A 17,849-nucleotide genomic window follows, 5' to 3' on the forward strand; every position below is an offset into this window, starting at 1 on the left:
ATGGGAGGAGATGTGTGGCAGCTTGGCCTCCAGCTGTGCGTTACTGCTGTGCTGCTCCTTGGTGGAGGAAGAGGGAGAGGTAAGAGGAGATCTAGAATGGGCCCACTGTGGGAAGAGGCATGTGCATGTGCTTATTTTTCATTCACAGACCCTAAAGTATGCAACACAAGATCTTGTGACTGCCCTTTCCCAGGTCCCAGGAACTGCTACAGCTGGCTGGCAATGCCAGGCCTAGGCAACCGAGCTCATCCTGGGCAGCAGAGAAAATGTAGCCACTACCCAACCCTAACACCTTACACTCATCTCATGCAATGAAGTGCGGTACAAGAGAGGAAGAACATCATGAGGAAGGGTAGATGAGGTGTCAGTAAAGAAAGCTCTAGCAAGTAATGCATTTGATGTACTTATGAAGGACTCATCAGGTGATACACAAATGCAGCTCTGGTCTCCTTCCTCTGCAGAATTCCCTGGCAGCCTGAGCTGCCTGAATAACTACGTGAATACCGTGAGATGTGTGTGGACAATGGAGGAGCCCATGGGCGATGGACCTTTCCACCTGCATTTCACCAAGTAAGAGCTGCACACCAAGAGCTGTCGGTGCAGCCCCGGCCCTGGCATGGGCAGGATGGCACAGAGGAGCAGAGATGGGGTCTGTCCATGGGCTTTGCTCCCTCCACAGCTCTGTGGCACAGTGAGCTCTGCCACCTCATCACCCCATGCCTGGGCTGCCTCAGAAGCACCCTTTTGTGTGCCCACAGCCTCGGGGGGTGCAGCAGAGGTCCAGCGCACACTACTGCATGATCCCCTTCCAGCTCAGGGCTGTCCATCCGTCTGCCCAGTGTCCCCTTCTGGCAGGGGTCCCTCAGCAGAGAGAGCTTTCCCATCCCAGCCTCTACTCCCCATCATCTGGTGACTCCCACAGCTCATCCCATGTGAAGCAGCCTAATTTCTAATTTCTAATCACTTCTTGTTTTGTTGCCTAGAAATTAAATCCCTAGTGGTTTAATCTCAATTAGTTCATACATATACACAAAAGGATTTTGAAAGTCTCGTGAGCTATAAGCTGTAATAACAGATTTAGAATATTACGTGAATAATTTTTCCTCTGACAGAAGAAATCAGGTGAATAGTTTGCTAGGTGACAGGATAATAAGCATTTGTGATATGCTAATTTGAGATGAACTTGTTTAGATAATGTAATAATGTTGTCTTGACTACCAAAAACTTGTGAACTATGACAAGAGCGTAAGCCACTGATATTAGATGCCTCATATATTCTGGTAAGGTTAAGTCAAAAATAGCCTCACTCTTAATGATGCTGAATTTTAAATCTATGAAAAAATGCCAAGCTGATAAACCATGGTATCCCAGTTTATTGTGGGGTCACATGCAACATGAAGAATTTGCTAATAAATGGCCATATTAGATAATTTAATAATAGAAGACTGCTCTTTGGAGCTACTTCCCCAAGATGATGTTTTCTGCCATTCATCCTGTTACGCTGTGCTGAAGCTTGCGAATATAAAAAAAAAAAAAACAAAGCCCCCACCCAACCAACAAACCAACCTCTGACATGTTTTGCTGTCAGTACTGGTTTGTTTGTAGCGAAAGAGGCTTTAATGTACAACTTGTTAGCTCTGTGCTGAGCAGTTGTAACTAACTGTCCACCCACTCCTACCCCCCTACACCAGCTGCTTTCCCGTCAGCAACGCACAGCAGCCCTCTCGCTTTCAGAGGGAGCAGGGGGCAGGTACTGGGCTCTCTGTGCAGCTCCTGGGAGGATTGGTGCTCTCAGCAGTGAGGTTATGAAGGTGCCTCCTTCCTCCCTCTTCAGCCCTGCCATCCAGCCAGCTTTACCGTCGCTTTCTGTGCTGTCTGCGCTAGAGGTTCATGTTCTTCCAGAACATGCTGCTGTGCGAAGCTGCCACCCGTCTTTCATAAACTGAAAAGCACTTCATCATGTAACTTAAAAGAAACTTTCAGCCCTTTTATTCTTCTAGCCTCTGGTCAAAGGGCCACAATGCCAGCTGCAAACTGACTGCCAGGGAGAACATGCAGAATCAGTACCACTGCACACTCCATTTAGCCAGCCAGATCTTGGAAACAGATGGTTATAGAGTCTCTCTCCAAGGCAACTTCTTTGGACGTAACCACACGTACATTACCTTTCCAGAGTACAATCCCTGCAAGCACAGTAAGTATGAACCAGGGCAGCTGTGGGCTGAGGCTCCGCTTTGGTCTGCTATGCTCTCTAACAAAGGTTGTCTCAAAGACAGCAAGTGAAAATAATGGAAACAAGTCAGACTGCCCATCCCTGGAGAGTGCGCTATGTGGGCTTCATCAGTAAGGATGCAGTCCCAGTGTCTCTCTCCATTTTGACTGTTCCAGGACTTCAGAGAGGGCTGGCTCTGGAGCACCTTTCAAGTATACTTCTCATCTGCATCATGTTTTCTTGTGCCATGGATAATGTACAGTTAGACTTCCTCTATAGTTGGGCTTTTTTCTAAGAAATTAAGTCACAAGAAATCAAAGTAATGGATCTGATTCAGTGTCCCATGGCCTGGTACTTCAGAGAAACATCTGAAATCTCAGAGCCTGTCTATATTAGTGGTATGTTGGAAGAGCAGAATGTGACATCCGGAGTAGTTCTTTGCTTGCAGGACTATCCCCAGGGGCTTTTTGAGTTATCATTAATTTATGTCAGTTCTGTAGCTATTCTGTAAGCTAATTTGGTCTACTGCTGGTCTTAGCACAAGTCTTTAGGGCCCAGCTTTATCTTCCAAGACTTTAGTCAGCCTAGTATCATGCATCTCCTGTGGTGTTCACGTCCCAAATATTGTGAAAAAAACCTACCTCTCTATTTGCAGTAAAACTTGATCCACCTGCAAACATCCAGAGCAACGTCACTGCCAGCAAGTGTCAGATATGGTGGAGTGTGCCTTGGTACCTCGTTGAAATTCTTCAATATGAGTTGCAGTATAAGGAGTACAGCATGTCCTGGGAGGTAACTGGATGAGGCACACACTGATACTGCCCTGCTCTTTGGGCACAATGGCCTTGCCACTCAGCTCAGGGCCTTCTGGCAGCTGACTATTTTAAGCTGGCCTTTCTGGTTTCCCACATCAAGGCTAAAAGATTTTTATAATAAACATCAATACTGAAGATCAATGAATCTTATTCTCCTGAACCCCGCATTCAGAAATCATCCATAATCGTGCAGGCCCTCTTGCATCCAAGAAAAGAGGATTTGGAAAGGGCAGGGGGGGAAGAAGAGTATTTAAAAGACTTTGCCCAGCCTTGTTAACAGAAATTCTTTGTAATACTTTGCAGACCGCATTGAACAAGACACCATCCAGTTCACTGCCACAGATAGAAATTGAAGCCACAGAGCTTCGCAGTGGCATCACTTACATTGCACGACTTCGCTGCAAAGTTTCTGAAAATGAGGATTCGTACCACAGTCAGTGGAGCGAGTGGAGCCAGACAACAGTGTTTCAAAGACCGGGTACAAAGAATATTGTTTTACTTTAATTCATGTCTTTTCACGTCCATGTTCCAAAAAAAGGAAGATACCTGGTAAAATTATGCTTTTCAAATCAGAACTAGCTTCCTTCGAGTTTTCATAGCCAAATTGCTATCCTTGAGGTCTTTAGCAGATGTTTCATTTGTATTGCTTGGTTATTTGGGGTTCTAGCTTGACTTCCAGACTCTCTATCAATTATATCTGTGCTGATTCTTTTCCTAGGTATACCAAAACTGTCTGAAAAGATCCTAAATACCAAAACTATGCAGTTCTTATTCATTCCTTTGAGTTTTGGTGCTCTACTCTATTTATTTTGGAACTGCAAGCTTTCTTCAAGGTATGTTATCATTTTTCATTAAGTTCTCCTTGATCTTTATAGCCTGGAGAGGGTAAATGAAGTGCCTTTATGTCCCTTTTGCTTCCTGTTTCTTCTGCACAGACTCAATTGTTTTAAAAAGCTCTTTTGATAATCTTGGGACATGACATGTTCCTTGGCTGATGATAATTAATGACCCACTAACCCACTACACAATCCTTAAGGAGTTCAAAGTGCCTCTGTGGTACCCAAACTCAGCTAAAGCTCAAGGTTGAGGGTCTCCTGGAGTTAAAGAAATTTAAGCGCATGGAAATTTTTTGTTAAGTTTCATGTAGATAAATTAAAAGTGCAAGTACACAGCAATCCATAAAGGTGGTTATACTGATGCCAATGTTAAGCCACTTGTGACATACCTGGCATTAGTCAGTATGTAAAATGCCAATACAAGCAAACAACACTGACTCCGATTCAGTGTTTCTTAGATTCTGGGACCAAGCTGTACTGAGAAAAAAAGCGTCTCTAGAACCTTGGTGCAACCACCTTCTGCAATTTTTTATGCTGGCAGGGCAAAGGTACATCTCCTACCTCTTCCTTTTCTGCCTTGACATACATTATTATGCTCCATATACATGTCAGCCTTAGAGAAACAGAATACACGATGTACCTATGATAAAATATTTTTACAGGATAGACTCTAATAAAGGGTCTAGGATGACTGGCAGAATTTGTCTGTCTAAATGTAATGAAACTAAAACTCTCTAAAACACTTCCAGAAACAGTGGTTTAGATCAAATAACTTGCTAAACAAATCCGTAAATAGCTCAGCACATATAATGAGTAATAGACTAGTATTGAGTTTGTGGCATATAGCATTTCTCAGAAACTTTTAAGACTGTGCTTCAGGCTAGAAACATTAAATGCATGCACAGGAGGCAGAGCAACAATTGCATGAGATGTCAGATGAAATGGACTTCTCATACAATCTTTCTAACGTAAGTGCGGGGCTTTCATCTAATCAGTGTGTACATCATTGACACAGAATAGAAAAAACTTGTCTGATTTTATTTTTATTTTAAGAGTTGTTTTCTCACTTCAGGGCAAAAAGCCTCTCCTGTTTTAACATTCCCACACCAGCTGCTTTCTTTCAGCCACTCTATAATTTGCACAATGGGAATTTTAAGGTAAGAAATAAGTTTCATTTCTTTCTTATGACCCTCATTTCATGAGGGGAGGGGTTTTTTTGTGGGATTAATAATTCTAGCTCCTGAGCAGAGTTACTGACACATGGTTCTGGTCTTCCTGGGAGTTTATAGTTTCTCAGTTTCCTGCCTCCACATACTAGCTACACCACCAGAGCTTCTGTCCAGCTTCTCTCCCCTTAGAAATAAAGCCTCTCCAGTCAGTCACTTCCTGTCCACTCTGAATGTGAAAGGTGCACCCTGCGAAAGCAAAAAGCAAAGCAATACAAGCAGCTTGTGGTGTATTCTGGAGATGAAGTCTTGAAGATTTCTTGTGAAATTAGCAGATAGCTTCTCTACCCTATTACTCTAACTTTGCCCAGCAGATTTGCACTAAAACTCTGAATTATTGTGCCAAAGCCATACAGAAAGAACAGTTATTTTGCAGATTCCAACTCTAAGCAAACTGTCCTGAACTTATTGATCCTTCCACTAGGACTGGGTTCAACCTAATGAGGCTTGTATCCAACTCAGAAGAGAAGAGGCCAGCAACTCAAACAAAGTGACTGCAGATGGACTTTCTGATCTAAACGCCCAAGATCTGATTTCCCAGATCTCCTTGAAACCTCTGGAAAGCACAAATCTGGTTTCTGCAGAAGAAAACTTTGTATTTGCCTCGGGTCCAAGCCAGCAGTATGTCCCCAGCAGGTATGTAAGAGCAGAAGAGATAGAAGTGAGGCTCGGCCTATTGTTTGCACAAAACGATGCTGCTGATAGAGTTGGTCTGAAAATCTCTGAAATAATTAAAGCCAACCTCGAGAGCCCGAGCATGGAAAGGAATTATCCCTCTCACTCACAGCATGGGAAGGGTGACTTCCTTATGCTTCAGGAATCTTTTGAGATAGCAAATGTGTCCTTCAGCAGCAGTGACTATTGTACATTGTGTGACAATGATACCACAGGAGGTTTGATTCCTGCTGAACTACTGGAGCCCTCCAACGGTAATAGTCTTGTCAAACATCAGAGTGATCAGAGTGACCTTTCCTGAGGAATACTGCCTACAAAGATCTTTGTGCCGTCCTCTCACCTCCCAACACTGTCTTCCCAAGTGGCTTAAATGATGACTGTGCAGACAACTGCAAATGTATCATGTTTAGGTAAATCCTCAGTTTCTGGACTTCAAAAGAAGATTGTGACCAACTCCTCTGGCTAGCGAATACAACCCCTACAGGCATGGCCAGGCCTGACTCCAATAACATCTGTTGTCTCAGGAGACACATGACCATGCTCTTCCCTAAATTAACCTCCTGGCAGCAGCAGCAGCCAGCAACCCCCGAGTCTAAGGAAGCAGCAGCAGACCTGCTGTTTTTCCTCCGGAAGAGCTATTGGAATTGTGTCCCTCTCAGAAGCAGCAATATTTGCAATGTTCTGAACCATGATTTAAACTCCATCATTATTTTAAAACTATGTACGATTCTTCATAAAACCATGATAAACAATTTTTGTTAAAGAGGGTAATTTTTGCTTCTTAATATGATATTGATGACTTCAAAGGGTTCCTGATTACATCAGAATTTATAATTGCACTATTTAAAGATAATTAGGCAGTGGGTATTGTTCTTTATTATCCTGAATGGCTGTAACTTTTTATTTTCCAGTAACTAAGCCCCATCTAATGCTTTGATTTTAATAAAAATTTAATCCAAGGTTAAGTGGCTGGGCTGATCTAATGGAGAAAGGTGAAATGCAAGAATACCACAAACAAGCTTTATGTAATCACAAAACAGGCCAGGCCCACTGCCTCTCCAGGGCTTTTATTATTTTTCCAGAACTGATGAGTTCTTTGGCTATTTGTTCAACAGGCACAGCCTTTTTGAGCCAAATCTCGGGAGGTTTACTTCCTGCCCTAGACACAGAAAATCCTATATATGATCACCAAGCAGATTCCTGGACTCTTAGTTACATCTCCTAGATTTAAAGGGCTCAACAGTTTTAGCAAGCATACTGAGATGTGTCCGCACGTACCTACACTAGCTGGCACGTGCATACGTACATTCACACATTCAATCTCTCTTCTTTGGGAGTGCTTTTGGGAGCGCTTCCCTTCTGTCGTGGTTTAACCCCAGCCAGCACCTACGACCACACAGCCGCTCGTTCACTCCCCCTTCTCCCCCAAGAATGTGTGCTAAGCTATTGTGGAAAGTCTTCATCTGGGAGAAAAGCAGCAACAGAACGCAAAGTTCACATCCAACTTGTGTGACAGACACAGGAGGTGCCAGCAGTGATTTGTTTTCAGTGTTGTAAGCGACGGGCTTTTCTGATGTCTGAAAAAATATCCCCTTTCTGGTCCTTCGTGCTTTTTATCTTGTAAAAACTATATTCAAGGGTGCTTTTTATACTATACTACAATCTAATGGCAGGAGAAGAACGTGATGTTACTGTCATTAATAGTTGCTAGGATTTCCTCTTCAGAAGAAAGTCTGTAAAACAAGACCACATGCCTGAATGATTTTGGTGATTCCCAAACTTTTAGACCTCCTAGTGTGGCTTGAGGTAGTGTCCCAAATTTCAAATCTTCAGAATCAGAGGGATGCTTCCTGAAATTGTCAGATCAATTGTACCTTAAATCTCTCGGATCTTGACAGCCCTTGCTTGTGAATGTCTGCATAGAAATTGAACCAGTTTCACAAAATCTTGTTTAGTTAACAAGGTATTCTGTACTGGTAATATTAGCAAAAGGAGAATGGGAACAATTACATTCAGGTATGAGTAAGGAGCAGCAGGTCAGGCTATGGAAGAGAGAGCACAAAACTCAATGAGATAGAGAAGCAAAAGGAAATAGAGAGATTGAATGTAGTAGGAAATTACTTGAGAGAAATTAAAAGTCAAAGATGATGCTGCCTGTGTCCATCAGGCCACGACAGGATGACTGTAAGAACTGAGTCTGGAGATAATGACAGGCTGATGGTTAAAGGGCTAAAATGATATTGTAGCACCAGCGGTTCTCCAGGTGACATGCTAACAACTTTGAGCTGCTTCTGCTTTTATGAAGCTACTTATAAAATGGGGAAAGTGCAAAGAGGAAAGGTACCACAGAAAATGTTAGTTGTTGTGGCTTAGAAAAAAAGAACAAAATGCCTTGGTTTCACAATTAGGTCTTTGGAACAATCAAAGCCTCGTTTTTATTCAGCCAACAAAAAACTACAATTTTTCTAGAAAAATAGTGCATAAAAGCCCATTTTCCTGTCCTTTTGCTTTGCGGTTTCGTTTTGGTTTTTTTCTTTGTTTTTTTTTATTCTTTTTTTTTTTTGTCTGTGCGTCATGTTTGACACTTGTATTATGTTCAAGCTACGGTTATTCACAGCTTCTCCCAGAATCTCTGAACCATTCTAAGGCTGAGTTTTGCCTTCAAGTGTGATACAGATCCTTCCAGTGGAAGATAGAGAACTACCATCTAATAAGGAGACGTAACGGGGGCTTTGCTCAAGCCTTTGAAGCCTTTCATTTCCTGGGACTACCAAATGCATGCTACGTATATCATCTGCAACCAGAACAAAGTGGCCAGTATTTTCCCCTCTCTTTTCTTCCTGTTGAGTTTTGCCAGAGGAAGTGATTTCAGAAGATAGTTAAGTAATGCTTGTAAGCCACTAAGGAGATGAAAATGTTCTATGACAAAGATTTTGATTTAGTTGTGGGTTTGTTTTTTGGTTGTTGGTTTTGTTTTTTTTTTTTCTTAAAGGGAATGAAGTAAAAGAACTAACACTGTGTGATTATTCAGAAGTAAATAAAGCAGAGGAATTAATGCAAACTTTGAATTTTCAGAAGTTAGAGTCTGACAGCTTTGGAAAGAACTTTAGTTTAGAGAACATTGACTATACGAATCATTAGTAAAAGTTGGTTTGAAAACATTGTAGAAGAAGTAGAAGAGGGAAGAACTAAATGCTTTCCCTAGTTTGCAGACCAAAGCACTAAGGCAGTGCTGCTGCTACCACTATCAACAGAAAAAGGGATAAGGCAGCTCCTGAGTGAAGATGTATTTTACAGCTCATAAAGCCAAGGTGGACCAGCACGGTGAGCTATCCCATGGTGTCTAGCATGTGAGCACTAGCATAGTTCTGCGAGTACCCACTTAATAGCTATACCTCTGGTGAAGTACTGGTGTTCCCAGTAATGAGTGATAGAAGCTGTATCTCCATCAGACTTTCTGCTGTTTAGTCATCTGCACGCTCATTTCAAGAGGGCTAAGAAGATCAGATTGCATGTTTCTCAACAGTATAGGTATCACAGCACCAACACAAATGCATTTTGAAGGAGCAGCAAACAAGTCACAAACATTAAGGCACAGCATTCAACCTGTTGTGCCCGCTCAGTTAGGATGACTTGTCTCCACAGAGTGGCTTCTAATGCATCAAAGCAAAATCCAAGTGTCAAATAGTGGTGTTTGGCATGCTGAAACACTCCCTGCAGCCCTGAGCTTCAGGGCTTAAGATCATTGATCTGCAAATTCCTGCTCAAAGGTGCAGAAGCTTAGCCTGTGAAAGCAATGTTTTTTCCTGAGACTGCCATTAGTCAATGGCCAAATAAAGCCATAAATCTTTTCCTAGTTAAGTAAGCAGATAGGAAGAGAGTAATTCCAGAGACAAGAGAAACAAGCTTACTCTTTTTAGTTTACTTTTGTTGAATTTGATCATTGTGTAAACAAAGGACAGAGAATGTTGGTTAGACTTGGAGCAGCACCATCTTACAAACTGCCCAATGTGAACTCTCTCAGTTCCAGCTTCACAGCCCTATCACTCCATCTTTTCTGTATTGCTGTGCTCCTGTGAGTCATGAATCCTGTGCTGCAGAAGTCTCTATCACCACAGGCCTTTCCGGACAAGCATGAATCTCCCAGCATCCCTCAGCAGAGTGTATGCTCTTTCACAGAGCCATCCACGTGTTCACTCACCGAGCCAGTAAAAACACCAAAAATTAAAAATAGTCTGTTTAATCTTCAGCAACTTAATCTAATCTGCAGATCTGTTCTTGCCGGAGGCACACCAATTCTGAAGATAGAGGCGCTAATCGAGTACAGAGATCTAAACTATCAGTTCTAAAGCAAGAACTATAATATTTGACGACATAGGTATTTAGGTACTGGTGATCATAACTGGAAAAGAAGAGAGGATGTTCTTTTTATGCTAGGAAAGGGAATGAACACAAGAGGGTTTGTTTGTTTGTTTTCAACAACATGCAAGCCAAGGATTAAGTTGCAACATAAAACTACAGCACTTGGATTGCTTCTTCCTTGATGCTCATGGACCCAAGTCAATTGACAAAATCTGAAATCCCAGCGTCAAATCTTATCATTTTAGGTCTGGTGAACAGATTGATTTGGTCAACACACTTCCTATTTTCAGTGCATATTGGAGTGCAGCACAGAAACTGCTGTGACAGCAGCAGCTCTAGATATCATGTGCACGTACAATGGCCCAGTATCATGCGGTATTTCCCCCTGTCTAGAAGTAGTATATTTATACTCGTACGGTACTGCAGGCCCAACACAATATGGTTTTTTGAGCTAAGCTGATTCACATGAATAAACAGTGCGAGAGCACAGCAGTAACAGTCATTCGAGTCTAAACACAAGTAATGAGTTGTCGTGTTATTTTTTTCTAACAGATCATTGGTGTGCCAAATGATGAAAAAGTTAAAAGCCATAAGCAAGTCTAAATAAAGCACTAGTTTAAGAAAGAAATCATGGCATCGATGTGGACAGCTCAGTGAAAACTTTTTCGTAAAATACTTTTACATTCAAAACCAGACAATAGATGTATGCAGAATGAGATTCACAGTACTAGAGAAAAAAAAATTAAGAATGCTTTCACATAAAGCAGTAGCACGCCTCACGCAGTTTTGGTGTGCAGAACTGGCTACCCCATCTTTATAATGGGATCACGGTTTTCAACAGCTTGCACAGTGGTTCCCATAGCTCAATATGTTGCAGCAGGACGCGCACCAGTGCAAAACACATAGGCAATACAACCTTTTGACTCCTAATACCGGTTTCTCCTTTATACACTTAAAGATCACATATGCCATTTAAAGACTAGTGATCCCTCCCGTCACCTTCCCTTAACTTTGTGCCCTAAAATCTGCACTGCTGCTACCACTAAACTGAGATTTTTTTGTCTGCTGGAGATAAGGATGTAGTTAGTGATTTAATAAGCATTCTGTGGGAGGGAGAAGACAGGATGCATTCTTCCTTGGCGGGGAAACCTTGGACCTGCTCTGAGCAAATAAATGCAGTCAGCTGAGCGATACTTCTGGGGCTAGTGACATGGAAGTCACCTGCCAATCTGAATGGAACTTGTGTACGTGAACTGAGGAAAAGTCTAGGGTTTGTTTATAATATGCCTGTCTCAGATCTTCTGACATTTGTTATAGTCAAAGTTTTCCCATTGCTGCAATGCAGTTGCTTGCATTTGCAAACTATGTATTAAAAATTAATTTATATCTCTGTGTCTAATACCCAGAGAGCTACATGTGATTTCACACTTGTACAGTCAGTTACAGAAATGCTTTCCATAGCCATATGATTCAGAGACTTAAGTTAGAACACAGCTGGAATAAAAGTCTCTGTAAAGAGAATTGCTGTGTGTCATCTGTCATGGCCTAAAGTGCGCCAATAGGCTTTAATTGGCCTGACCAGTCTCACCTGGGACTTCCACCCACATCCTCTGCCCAGAGCCTGGGAGCTCCATTTAACCTCCATGTAGGCCTGAGTGACGTGATTTGTCTTCAGTTCTGTCTCTGTGTCATTTCCTGGATGGCCTCTGGACCTAAGCTTTAGGTAGGTTATATTTTGGATGGATCCCTTGGGTGGAGGTTGTAGCTTGTCTCCAGTCCTCTCTCTGTCCCTGACTCCTGGATGGACCCTGGACCTATGTTGTAGCTTTGTTTCCAGCTCTACCTCCTAGAGAGGTCTCAGACCTATGTTAGAGCTTTGTCTTCAGGCCCACCTGCATCCTTGCTGCTCCTGGACTTCCTGGTTGGACCCTGGACGTAGTTCATCACTTCAGCTTGTCTGGAGGGTCAATGAATCTTGTTACCAGCACTGGGCTCTGCTAATAACTTCCTTCAGACACTGCAGAACTGCCCTCAGGGTGGTGAGAGACTGTCCACGCTGGGGTTGCCTGGCTGCCTGCCCCACTGCCAAGGGCAGCCTGGTCTCTGATAGAATAGAGAAAATCATTTTAGTTGGAAGAGACCTTTAAGATCATCAAGTACAACTGTTAATCTAGCACTGACAAGTCCACCACTAAACCACATCCCTCAGTACTAGGTCCACAGGTTTTTTAAATATCTCCAGGGTCAGCAACTCAACCACTTCCCTGTGTAACCTGTTCCAATGCTTGACAAGCCTTTTGGTGAAGAAATTTTTCCTAATATCCAATCTAAACCTCCCTTGGTGCAACTTGAGGCCATTTCCTCTTGTCCTATCATTTGTCACCTGGGAAATGGGACTGAGGTAGTTATAGAGAGTGATAAGGTCTCCCCTCAGCCCCCTTTTCTCCAGGACGAACAACCCCAGGTCCCTCAGCCGCTCCTCATGCAACTGGTCTCTAGACCCCTCATCAGCTTTGCTCCCCTCCTCTGGACACGCTCCAGCACATCAATGCCTTTCTTGCAGTGAGGGGCCCAAAACTGAACACAGTACTCGGGGTGGAGCCTCTCCAGCGCCGAGTACAGGGGGACGGTCACTTCCCTAGTCCTGCTGGCCACGCTATGTCTGATACAAGCCAGGATGCTATTGGCCTTCTCGGCCACCTGGGCACACTGCTGGCTCATATTCAGCCGGCTGTCAACCAACACCCCCCAGGTCCTTTTCTGCCGAGCAGCTCTCCAGCCACTCCCGCAAGTGGCTCCCGGCTCGGGGCCGGTGCCCGGGCGGCACCTGCCGGTCCCGCAGCACGCGGGCGCCATCTGCTGGGAGAGGCCCTGCTCGCACGCCTCCTGCCTGTACAGCGCAACACCGAGATCCCACCGGCGCTCCTAAAATGCTTTTGCTGGTCCACTCTAATCTACTAAATTACTTCTACCTTTTCCCTCAACTTGGTAATTAAATGCCTGTCACCGGGTAGACAGCAAAGATACGCACAATTCTTTAAAAAATTACCACTGCAATTCACCTCTCTGAATACTGCAGTAAACTATTTCACCCAAGACAACACGTTATTTCTTTCAGGAAAGGCGTTCTTCCTTATAGCTGTATTTTTCTGCAGTGCTGTGTATTCAAAAAATCTGGTCAACCACGTTCAGGAAGTTAAGTAAGGCTGCAACAGGAACTGGAAGGGAAGAGGTGTGACTGCTTCTACACACTGGTAAGAAATACAAAGGGGTAGAGCTACTTAGAATGACAGGTTTAGAAGTTTAAATGTGGTATTGCGTAAACTCCAACTTAATCACAAGCCACCATATACTAAATAGGTAGTTCAGAAAGACCTAGAGAACATGTCTTCCATAAATTGATTCAGAGTAGATTTACCATAGATTAATGCTCCTGATCAAACACAGAAACGAGGTTCTTGAAACATTTTTTACTAACAGTAGCTGGAGCAAAACATCTAAGCAGCTTCAGAATGTGTATCAGTGTATGAAGAGAATTCTATCTCCACATTCACGTTTGGGGACCATGGAAATGGGATTTAAATTATGCTTAAAATAGGATCTCTACGGTCAGAGACAGCAAGGGAAAGATATTTTAGATACCTAATTTAATTGTCTAGATTTTACAAGTGCCAAAGAGTTCTCTCTTCTGTTACTGGTGAAAGGCTAAGTCTGTTACCCCTGCTCTGTGAACTATATTTATACTACTGCTGTTACTTCTGTTGACTTCATTTTTTCCCCCGCCTTTGTATAGAACCACCCTCCTATTTTAATTCTCTTCATATGGATTGCTGCATCCATATAATGATATAGATGTCTATTCCAAAGATGTTTTTTCTTGAAATAAAATTACATTCAAAAAGTAGTAGAGAGATTTTCTGTTAACACGGCCTCCACAGCTTCTACTGCTTACACTGTGAAATGCAAACACATGCAGCACATCACAAAAATGCTACAGCAGAAATTAACTGCAGCTGTAAAGCACCAGTTTACTTTTTTTGACAGGAGTAATGGTTTGGGCACACCTAAAACTAGAGCAGGCTTCTTCCAAACTGTCTCAATGTAGAGGTCCTGTGACAGGAGAAGGTTAGCACCCAGGACTGCAGAGGAATCTATTTGCACTTGAATTTGCTTCTTGGAAAATTACAAAGACATTTTCTGAATGATGCTGTTGAGGTCATATAACCTTGCAGAGTAGGATGATACTTGTAAATTTAGTAGGCAAAAGCATAACATCATCTTATCAAGAAAGGGTAGGCAGAACATTTGTAGTATTATTTTTTAAATTTGCTAAATAAACTGGGATTGTGGAAAATAAAGACTTCTGGGAAAACATCAATGCTGAATTATGGTAAGGAAAGTAGGAGAAACTCTGCCAAGTACCAAAAAACTTTTGTGTAGCTTAGGGCATGAATGCTGTATCAGTGTTTGTGGCTACTGAATGTTTTGTTGCTCTAGTTCTTCCAGATCTGGCAAAATTTTTCTCTCATCTGTTCACAGTTTTGGTTCTATAACTAGACAGCATCATAATGGTCCACACAGTCAGATTTTTGTTTGTTTATGTCCTTGCATAATTTTATAAGGCTCAAAAAGTATCAGGCTCATCACAGAACTAGTAAAACTTACGGATCGCACAGAGCAAAGTCTACAGATATTTCAAATGTTACACAGCCGGAAGTGTAAGAAGGAAGGAATGAAGGGCAGACTCATAATAATATTACGTGACTACTCAATTAAGCTGCATGCGTCAAGACTCACTTCCTATTCCAGTAGTGCTAACTTAGGCAGACATGATATTCTGACTCATTTGTGTCCCTGCTTATCTGGGCTGTTGATCAGCCATACAGACTATACATGTATCTCCCCACGTAGGAGCCGAGGCAAACACAAATCCGGCAACAGCATCACCATGGGCAATTTGCTAGGTTCTGCTTCTTAACACCAGGCAAACTGTAGCATTTTCCTTTACAGAAAAACAAAGAATGGTGCCATCAGAACGGAGGTAGTAAAGCACACAGCAGCATCTAAAGCCACTTCATGAAAGACCAGTATATGATATCAATTAAAGCCTTTCAGCACGGAAAGCGTTCATTGATGCTGTAAAGAGAAGCCTTGATGTGTCATCCTTTGAGATGAAGACAGCGCTGCAGAGTCCAAGGGCTTCACCTTGCAGAGTTTAGGGTACCAGACCTGCTGGAAAACTCGCACAGTATATATTTGTATCTCTTAGTTGAAAACAAACTGAGAAACTAAAATTAAATAGAAAAAGGGGCAACAAAATTTACGAGTTTGTCACCAGTTTGAGGAAAAAGGGAGAGTAGAGGCCCATTACTGAGCAGGAAAGGGAGTGAATAATAGATGAGCTGTAATGGACTGAAGGATACAGCACCCACTTTTTGTTTCAGTAGAACAATATAATTTAACAATGAAGATTCATTTTAACAAGATGATAGCAGCACACACAAAATTTGAGTTTAAGCCCCTTAACTGGTGTGTTAAATTTTGCAGGCCCTAATATTTTTTTTCAAAAACAAAAAAAACCAAGCAAACCATAAATAACTACCTGAAGCAGTCTCTGCAGTATTGAAAGTTATTTCTAAGAAGCCATGCAGAACAAGAAATCTAGAGGACTTTTGGAAGATAAACAGTCTCATCTTTAAATGTAGGGAAAATACGGCCCAAAATAATGATAAACCAACTAGCCTCATTTAATTCTTTAAAGGAGTCTGGAATAAATTACTAATATTTTTTTTTTAAATATCTAGAGGATTAAAAAGAGAGAAACAATATAAATTGATTAATCAACTTCTGTCTTTGACAAGAAAGTTTACTTACTGATGATGGCGAAGAAGCATTATATTATTTGACTTTGGTAAGATTTTTGACACTGTTCAATTTTAAAGGAACACTAAGGAAGCTAGTTGGCCTAAATGATACCACCTAGACTTAGGAATGAATAATTATACTTTTTGAAAAATGCATTTGAGTCTCATCATTAATCATTCCCCATTAAACTGAAACAGCATTTCAAGTGGTATTCCAGGAGTCTATCCTGGCTCAATCTTGGTCCGATTCAATATTTTCATTAATTTTGGTGACGAAATAGAAAGTGGGCATGTTGTTCTGGGAAGGATTTTAGTCATTTTGGGAGAAAAAAAAATATTTTGACAATTTTTAAATATAGTTTAAATAACATTAATTCCATAAAGTGCAAACTTTGAAAGAGAAAGCAAATGTAATATAAACTGGGAAATCATAGGTTACTAGCAATATATTGAAATAGGATGTGAGAGCTGCAGTGTACCATAATATAAATAATGAATAACCGTGATATGTTACTGCAAACAGACAAATAGTGTTATAGCACATAATAAGAGACATGTAATTTGAGAATGGTAGCAAGTACTTAGTTCATCCTCCTTGTAACAAATGAGACCGGGCTGCAGTTGAACATTATATCCATTCTAGGCACGATACCTTCAGGAAGATGTAAATCACAGAACATCAGTTGGGAAGAATCCGGGGAAGAAAACACTGCCCATGAGAAAGGCCACAAATTTGGATAAAGTCTGAAAAAGAGTGACGGTATATTTAGAACAAAAAACCATGCATACACCCCCATCACACATACATGTGCCCAACCTATTAGAAGATTATGATCAGGTGTTCTACTTGTCTGCTGACGAAAAGGAAAAGAAATTCATCATATAGAAAATTTATTTAGACTAGCTATTGCAAAAGTCTTTCTAAAGAAAGTAGGTCACTTCTGGGACACTGCGGCCGCCCTGGCCCTCTACCCCGTCCCCCATTTGAAGCCAAGTATCTGTATCTTGTAGCTACTGGTGTAGCTCAGTGAACTAGATGGTCCTTCCCTGCATCATCCTTTTGGGTAATGCCTCACAATCCAATAATCCCTTACAAATTCCAATTGTTTGCTGCGAAGTGTTGTGCACAAGCAGCGCAGGGCTCCCCTTGCGCCTGTGATCCTGGCTGGACCCGGCTGAGGCACTTCCAGCAGCTGTGAGCGCGGGGGGGGTAGGAACGCGCTTCCTCCACACACACCGGAGAGAACGTTTATTACCAGGGGTAAAATCACTCAGCTCCCGGATCACAAAGGAAAACCCTGCCATGAAAACTCTCTGTCGGAATTGGTGAATTCACATTCACGGGGCACAGGGAACGCGTACTTTCCGCAGAGAAGGCCGATTTTTAGGAGCAAGCACCTGTGCTGAAATTGCATTTATGACGCGCTAGAGCCCCCGGCTGTAAGGGGGACGCGGTGCCCTCAGCGGCCCTTCACAGCGTGAGGGGCCCTCACAGGGCGAGGCGCGGGCAGCGGGACGGACCTTGGCCCACAAACAGCCCGCGGCGCCGCGCCGCCACCGCCCGCCCCCTCCCTGACGTCAGCACGCCGCCGCTCCCCCAGCGCTCTCGCGTCGTGGCACGCACCCGGATGTGAGCGCAGGGTGGAGGCCGCGCTGGGTGAGGGCGGAAGCGGGCGGGGCGGCGCGGCCTCCTGACAGGAACTGCCGCCGGCAGCGTCATCCCTCGGAGCCGCGCGTGCGCACGGCGGCGGAGGACGCCGAGAGCGACGGGGGACGCTGGGTGAGTAGCAGATGGCGCCACCAACGAGCGCGCGGGCCGCGCGGAAGTCCTGCCTGCGGCGGAGGGGGGGGGCATTGTT

General features: G+C 43.0%; 1 protein-coding gene across 1 annotated transcript; it reads left to right on the plus strand.

Annotated features, from left to right (window-relative positions):
• On the plus strand, positions 1 to 6,065 carry LOC141747319 (interleukin-9 receptor-like). Its single transcript, XM_074597421.1, has 8 exons — positions 1 to 79; positions 462 to 570; positions 2,001 to 2,194; positions 2,868 to 3,004; positions 3,331 to 3,505; positions 3,746 to 3,860; positions 4,936 to 5,020; positions 5,514 to 6,065. The coding sequence occupies exons 1-8, from the start codon at positions 1 to 3 to the stop codon at positions 6,063 to 6,065; spliced, it is 1,446 nt and encodes a 481-aa protein (XP_074453522.1).
• The last annotated feature ends 11,784 nt before the right edge of the window (positions 6,066 to 17,849 follow it).

The sequence above is a fragment of the Larus michahellis genome, chromosome 8 (assembly GCF_964199755.1).
Source record: "Larus michahellis chromosome 8, bLarMic1.1, whole genome shotgun sequence".
NCBI lineage: Eukaryota > Metazoa > Chordata > Aves > Charadriiformes > Laridae > Larus > Larus michahellis.

What these genes read in the sequence shown, in the direction of transcription:
- LOC141747319 (XM_074597421.1), top strand. Translation starts at nt 1, where the DNA reads ATGGGAGGAGATGTGTGGCAGCTTGGCCTCCAGCTGTGCGTTACTGCT. An exon ending in TGGTGGAGGAAGAGGGAGAG is followed by an intron (nt 80 to 461) that starts GTAAGAGGAGAT and finishes CTTCCTCTGCAG; the next exon opens with AATTCCCTGGCAGCCTGAGC. An exon ending in GTACAATCCCTGCAAGCACA is followed by an intron (nt 2,195 to 2,867) that starts GTAAGTATGAAC and finishes CTCTATTTGCAG; the next exon opens with TAAAACTTGATCCACCTGCA.